The 7,794-nt window shown below is 44.1% G+C and overlaps 1 protein-coding gene across 1 annotated transcript in view; it reads right to left on the reverse strand.

The window, feature by feature from the left end:
* Positions 1-2,143, reverse strand: part of LIMS1 (LIM zinc finger domain containing 1) — a 92,661-nt gene extending 90,518 nt beyond the window's left edge. The window contains exon 1 of the mRNA XM_029232664.1: positions 2,041-2,143. Coding sequence (XP_029088497.1) covers positions 2,041-2,072 — 32 coding nt within the window. The 5' untranslated portion in view covers positions 2,073-2,143. The remainder of the gene's footprint in view (positions 1-2,040) is intronic.
* Positions 2,144-7,794: the final 5,651 nt, after the last annotated feature.

A 7,794-nucleotide genomic window follows, 5' to 3' on the forward strand; every position in this document is an offset into this window, starting at 1 on the left:
GTAAAACTGGGGAAATCTGAATAAGATTAATGGACTGTATGACTATCAGTACTGTGGCTGAGACTGTGCACTACAGTTTTGCAAAATGTTATCAATGGGGGAAACTGGGTAAAGGATACACTGGATCTTTCTATACTATTTCTTACAACTGCATGTGAATCTACAATTCTCTCAATAAAAGTTTCTAATAAAAAACGTACACCCATGTTCATAGCAGCGCTATTCACAATAGCCAAAAGGTGGAAACAACCCAAATGTCCATTGAAGGATGAACGAATAAACAAATGAATGGTATAAACATACAATGGAATATTATTCAGCCTTAAAAAGAAAGGAAATCCTAACACAGGCTACAAAATGGATGAACCCTGAGGACACTATATTGAGTGAAATAAGCCAGTCACAAAAAGACAAAGACTGGATGATTCTACTTATATGAGGAGCCTGGAATAGTCTAAATCAGAGACAGAAAATACAACAGGGGAGACCAGGGGCTGGAGGGACAGGGGAATGGGAAGCTGTTTAATGGACAGAGTTTCAGTTTCGCAAGAAAAAACAGTTCTGGAGATGGACAGATGCCAGCGATGGCCACACAACATTATGAATGTGCTTAATACCACACAAAAGAGCAAGGGATTGCGAAGGGAAAATTCAGGATGGGAATGGGATGGGATCAGGAGACGATCAAGGCTCTTAAAAGGAAAGGGTTATACTCTTTTTTTTTTTTTTTTGGTTCTACTCTTAATTCATATTGTATACACTGTATTGTCATCCTTTATACCTTACATATATTTTAAATTTTGTATTGATTGAATTTTCAATAAATTTTTTTAAAACAAAAAAAATGTCCTTGATGAAGCAATACAAATTACTGTTATTAAATCTCGAACTTTGACCCTGTATTCTGTTTCTTGTGATGAACAAAGCACTTGGGCTGCATACCACAGTAAGACGATTGTCTGCAGGGAAAGCACGAGTGTGATCCAGTGCCGGCTGAATTAGATGCTTTTTTTCATGGTCTACCATTTTTACCAGAAAGAATAACAAACTATGGTTTTTAGACTTGCACTTGGCAGACATTTCTTGAAACTAAACAAAGTGAGTCTGTTACTCTGAAGAAAACAATTGACAAGAGTTTCCTATCAATAATAAAAATCAAGCTTTCAACTGAAAATTAGAATGTTGGAAAACTTGTATCCACCACCTGGAGTTCGACAGCTTCTCAAACTTAGAGAGTTTCTAAGGAGATCAGCCGTGATATTAAGAAATGTTATTTAGTGATGCTGTATAAAGAGATGTGTCAACACTTGGAAGGGCTGCCTAACTCAGTGAATCAACATTTTCCAAATGAGGGTGATGTTACAACGGGGCACAAGCCCCTTCCAACTTCAGGGCAGACGGTGAATTTTAATGTCATGGAGAGTGAAAACCTCCTTGTAAGGCTTCAGACTCCACATCAAACTAATCTTTAAGAAACATTAAGCTTGTCTAGTTTTGGAGTAATAACGAAAAATACCGCAACTACGTGAAAAGCTATTAAAGTACTACTGATCCCTTTTCCAACCACACGTCTGGTTAGGAGCAGATTTTCTTCAGACTTCAACCCAAACGGACCGCAATGGACTGAAAGCAGAGCAGGCAGGAAAATGCAGACATTTAGGAGATATGCAAAATGTAAGAGCAGGGCTCTCATCACACTAATTTTTTGTTTAGGAAAATGCTATTTTCATAAAGCATGCGTTATGTATGTTGAGATCACAGACTTATTTTACGTTTAATGAATGAGTCAATGTCCTTTAAAGTCTCAGTTTCATTTCTAATTCGGTAAATCTCGAGCCCTGAGACGTCCCCGCCCTCACGGACGCCTCTCGCAACCCGAGCCGGGCTGCGAGCGCCGGGCATGGGGAGCGCCGGGCCGGGACGCGGTCCACTCGGGCCGCCGGCTCTGCAGGCCCGTCCGTCAGCGCATGGGGAGGGGCCGGCAGCGCCGCCGACGTGGCTCCGGCTCCGGCTGCGGGTTCACGGCCGCCACGGCCTTACCTGTTGGTCATTCCTGCCGCCACGCCCAGCATCTCCGGCGGCCACGCGAACCCGCCACGCGAACCCGCACCGCGTACCCGCGCCGCTCCCGCCGCTCCTCCTCGCTGCGCGGACTGGCAGGAAGGGGCGGGGCGGGGGCGGAGGCCGCGCCCACCTAGGCTCGGCCCCGCCCAGCAGGCCCCACCCAACCAACCACCCCCGGAACCGCCCGCCCGGATGTCGGCCCCCGCCTCCATATAGGCCTCGCCCCCCTGGACCGCCCCATGTCGGCCCCGCCCCTATGTAGGCCCCGCCCCTATGTCGGCCCAGCCCCGTCTTGGCTCTGCCCTCGCCTTCAGGCCGCCCCTCCCCGCGCGCCGAGGCCCCGCCCCAGCGGAGGCGGACTCCCGGGGCCTGAGGGCACGGCGCGGTCGGGGTGCGGGGCCGCGTCGCCCTCCGTCCTGCTCCGCTGTTCGGGCACCAGAATCCCGCGGGCGGGGAAGGTGGGCGGTGTCGGTGCTGATGTGAAGTCAGCTCCGCTCTGACCCGGTGCGCGCTGTGGGGCCGCTTCTGGAGCTGCAGCAGCGCTGAAGACCCCGTTTACGGACAGTTATCGCGGAGCGTTCCGGGGAACCCGGTGAGCCCCGAGGGGTGGCGGCTGCCCCTTACGGAGGACTGCAGTGGGGGTGGGCGGCGTGCGACAGCAGAACAGAACTGGCCACACGCTTGTACAGGCAGGGCCAATGCAGTTTGTTTTTAAGAGTAACTGAGGAGGTTTGTTTAACCAGGACATTAATTAAATAAATCACGGTTTCTACACATAGTACTACACAGATGTAAAAAAAAAAAAGAATAGCCAACAAGCACATGAAAAGATGCTCAACATCACTAGTCATCAGGGAAATGCAAATCGAACGGACCTCACACGCAGGGTGTTGTGTTGGTTGAGAAACTGGGGCCCTGGTGCACTGCGGGTGGGAATGTACACTGGTGCAGCCAGTGTGGAGAACAGTACGAAGGGTCCTCAGAAAACTAAAAAGAGAGTTGCCATATGATCCAGCAATCCCACTCCTGGGATTCATCCAAAAGAGTTGAAAGCAGGGGCTAGAGGAGATATTTGTATACCCAAGTTCATTACCAGCATTATTCACAAATGCCAAAGGATGGAGAAATGGATAAGCAAAATGTGGTCCATCCATACAATGTAATATTATTCAGCCTTAAAAAGGACGGAAATTCTGACGTATGCTACAACACTGATGAAACTTGAGGACATTGTGCTGAGTGAAATAAGTCAGACAAAAAAGGACAAATACTGTCTGATTCCACTTATATGAGGTCCCCAGAGGAGTCACACTCATAGAGACAGAAAGTAGATGGTGGTGGCCAGAGGCTGGGGGAGGTGGAAGTAAGGAGTTTTGATTAACAGGTACACTTTCAGTTTTGCAAGATGAAAAAGCTCTGGGACTTCCCTGGTGGCGCAGTGGTTAAGGATCCACCTGCCAATGCAGGGGACACGGGTTATAGCCCTGGTCCTGGAAGATCCCGCCTGCCATGCAGCAACTAAGCCCGTGCGCCACAACTACTGAGCCCACACGCTGCAACTACTGAAGCCTGCGCCCCTAGAGCCCATGCTCCACAACGAAGAGAAGCCACCGCAATGAGAAGCCCGCGCACCGCAACCAAGAGTAGCCCTTGCTCGCCACAACTAGAGAAAGTCAGCGCGTAGCAACAAAGACCCAACGCAGCCAAAAACAAATTAATTAAAAAAAAAAAGATGAAAAAGCTCTGGAGGTTGGTTGTACAACAATGTGAATATACTTGACGTTACTGAACTGCACACTTAAAAACGTTTAAGTTCAATTTTATGTTATGTATATTTTACAACAGTTTAAAAAAATAAGGCAGATGATTTGTAGTAATAAAGAATGACCTCTGCAATATATTTTAAGTAAGGAAATAATGAAAGGGAGAAAAGTTTGTTTAGTATGCTGCCGTTTGAGGGAAGAGAAAAGGGAGACACCACCCACAGGTGCGCGCGCGTGCGCGCGCACACACACACACACACACACACACACCACTTGTATATTAAGAAATATCTGGAAATATAAGATATGCAAGAAACTAGTAACAGAAGTTGGATCTGTAGAGGGTCTAGGGATTAGAGGGGAGAACATGCACACAAAATATATTTCCTTAATGGAGTATTACAAATTCATTAAAAATTCAAGTTATAAGACAGTAGTAATTTGAGAAAATATGCAGTGTGGTTAATTGTATGGGATAAGTTAAAAATTTTATATACAGTGTGTGATTTACAACTGGTTAAAAATGCTTAAATATCAACCGTAGTTCTGATTTGTTTGGAGAACAATCTATGTGATGTTTTCCTATATTTCTTTGTTTTCTAGAAAAGAATATGTATTAATTTTTAAAGAAAAAATCAAAATATTTAGAGACTTGTCTTGATATCTCATCTCCCAACAAATTTCATCTCCCACTTCTTTTCGAATAAAGAGTTGGGGTTGTTTTGCATATATATTCCAAGTGTTCCCAAAAGTAAGAGATTAATTTCATATCAATTGCTTTGCTTAATTGTTGTTGTGGTTATATTTTATAAAGCAGGTTTCTTTTCATGGTAGCTTGCTTCCAACATACTGTAGTTTGTGATCTATTAATCTTGCTGTCACTTCAGGACACTTGGCTAAAAACTGGCTACCTCTGGGTCTCTAATTGGTGGTTTTAAAGCAGTAGTGCATTTCATCATAGTTATCCTGTCTGTGGATGGTTATCTGGGTGAGCTGATTCCGTGGTTGACCAATGTCCGTCACAAAGACGGAAAAAAATATTGTCTCTCGGTCTTAAATGTTAAAGTGTGTCTCTTATTGTTCATATGTCCCTGGAGTCTCTCAGGATGAAACCACAATGTCTGCAAGACTGCTTCATTCATTTTTGTTTTGCCTCTCATTACTCGGCTTTTGAAAATGAAATTTGCTATTTGTAAGTTTATGTGTTATACGTATGTGGATACACATTTACACACAAAAGGCATATGATTGGAAATAGTTTAGAGGTTGTATTCACAATAAACACTTATTTAATGTGGTTTTTCTTCTTTTCATCCTCCATGGATCTCCAATAGACAAGTACGTAATAGGAGGACAGGGAAAACAGCGTTTATCTGTCCAGAAATGGTGGGTTAGTTAGACAGCTTTTTCCTGCATCCTCAGGTGATATATACTCATCTCGTTTCTGGCTCCATAGCAGAAGAGCTCTGCTCATACGTGATGTGTCCTGGTTGAGAGGGAAGGGTGTGGGCTCAGGCACATTCGGGTTCAAATCCTCCCAGCCACCTGCTGAGTGGTTTACCTTCTCCCTGCTTCAGACTCCTCCTCAAAAAGGAAATAATAACAGGGCCTACTTCAAAAGTTTGTTAGAGGATTAAACAAGATTCACCTTTCAACAAATATTGGTGCCAGGCACTGTTCTAGGAACTGGGGAATCAGTAGGGGAAAAAAAGACAATAGAAGCACTGAGGACAATGCCAGTTACATAGAAGCATAACAATTGTCAATACTGTTTACTATTCAGGAATTCAAACATTACATACACATGTAACTTATCAAGAGACAGCATATTGGAATACCTGTGATCTCATGTTGCAGAGATAGTAATTGAAAACAGTCATTTCCCAGATGTTTTCCCAGATGTTTTCTATACGTTTAGCAACTGTGTATGTTTTCTTAAATGGCACTATATATACTATTTTGCATCTTAATATTTTAAATATATATATCCTGGACAGTCTTCTACTTCAATACGGATATCTCTAGTTCATTCTTTTTAACAGCTGCACTGTATATTCCATTTATTTATGGATCAATAGATCTCGACCCTGGCTGTTAGAACTACCTGAGAAGTTTTTAAAAACTGCCAATGCCACTGGGACTAACAGATACATGCTACCGTATATAAAGTAGATAAACAGCAAGGATTTACCGTATAGCACAGGGAACTATATTCAATATCTTGTAATAACCTATAATAGAAAAGAATCGAAAAAATATATAAAACTTGTTTCCTCTCACTGTCCTCACACCAGTTTCTTCTCTAATCTGACCTCAGCTCTCTGCAGGCTCCAGTGGATCCTTGTTGTTAAGTCCCACGGACTGGTGGTTCCCAAACTTGAGTGTGGACCAGAAACACACAGCGTGCATGTTAAACCCTGCCTGCTGGGCCTCTGGCCTATGGTTCTGATGCAGGGCGTCTGGGTGGGGCTGAGACTTGCATTTCTAACCAGCTCCCTGGAGGTGCAGTGGCTGCCGTCTGGGGAGCACACCTTGAGAACCACTGAGTAAAGGAAATGAAACTATCAGATTTGCAAGCAAGAACAGGCACATGAAAAAAGAGAGTCCTAATTGGTTTTAACCCTAGGGGGAAAACTTGTTAATCATTCCACTATTGTTAGTAATTAATGCAAGGCCCTTCTCACATCCTTTCCATTCTCGTTTTTCAATTTAACTTAAATTTTCTTTCATAATTTCTTTCTCATATTTTTTCCCTTCACACTCATGCCCTCCCTCCCCACTGCTCCCAACTATAAGGAAGCATTCTCACAGTTTTGGTATACGTCCTTTCTTTTGCTTATGTTGTTGGAGAATATGTATGGTGGTTTGTAAATGTCCACATGTTACATTATGTGAGGGGTGTTTGGCTGTAGGTCTCCCCGTCTCTTGCTCTGCCCTGTGTTGAAGCACCACCTGCACACGAGCCTCTATTTCAGGCACTACTGTAGCTCTGCAGACCCACCTCCACGCAGCCTACAGGTGGACACCAGCTTGCCTCCCCGCTCCCTGCGACCAGGGTGGACGCTTAGACGAAGACTCCCAGGCTCGAGCCTACGGCCTCCTGAAAACGCCCCACTTCACATGGATAAGAAAGAGCCCAGAGCCAGGGGACATTGCACAGGATGCTGAAAGGTGAAGGAGGCTCGGCTTTTATACAGGTTCCTAAAACTCTGCTCCTTTGAGCTACACAGGGACCAGCCCCTTCCCCTTCCCCTCGGGGCTATCTGCCACCACGAGGTCGGTGCAGTCACAGCAGAAGCCAGTCTGGCTTCGTGTGTCCCCTGGTGACGTATGTCCCACAGTGTCACGGCCGGGGAGGGGCTGGTCAGGAGGGCGATGGGGGTGTGTGTGTGTGATCACTCATGGAGGAAAACACGGCAAAGAATGAACCACAATGTTAATAACGGCTTCCTCGGGTTATCTTTACACTGCTTGTATTTTTCAAGTTTTAAACTTTAGGGACATGGAACTGGTTGATCATAACACTTAGTTCCTGACACACTTTCATCCTTGGTCCATTAATGGCTCACTTTCAGTTCATCGTTTTGTTACACAGTTGATTATTTTTAATAATGTAGTAAGAACCCATGAAAACACCACTTAAAGAAAGGCTAGGTCCTTCATAATAATTTACATAAATACATGGTTACCCACTGGGACCATCCTCTTCCCTCGCTCCATCCAAGGCAGCTCTCATGCTGAATTTCTTGTTTACCGTCTCCTTGCTTTTCTTTTTATATAGTTTTATTCAATCTATATGAATTCTTGAACATACACTCACGTATCTGCAAACAAGCAACTAAAATTTTAGTTTGGTTTAACTTTATACAGAGAATACACTATATAAAATCTATTAGAACTTTTTTTAACAATTTGCATTTTTTTTAATAAGCAGATATTCATTTTTAATTATTATTTATTTATTTTT

Source organism: Monodon monoceros, unplaced genomic scaffold, assembly GCF_005190385.1.
Source record: "Monodon monoceros isolate NGI ecotype Baffin Bay Population unplaced genomic scaffold, NGI_Narwhal_1 Super_Scaffold_19, whole genome shotgun sequence".
Classification (NCBI taxonomy): Eukaryota; Metazoa; Chordata; class Mammalia; order Artiodactyla; family Monodontidae; genus Monodon; species Monodon monoceros.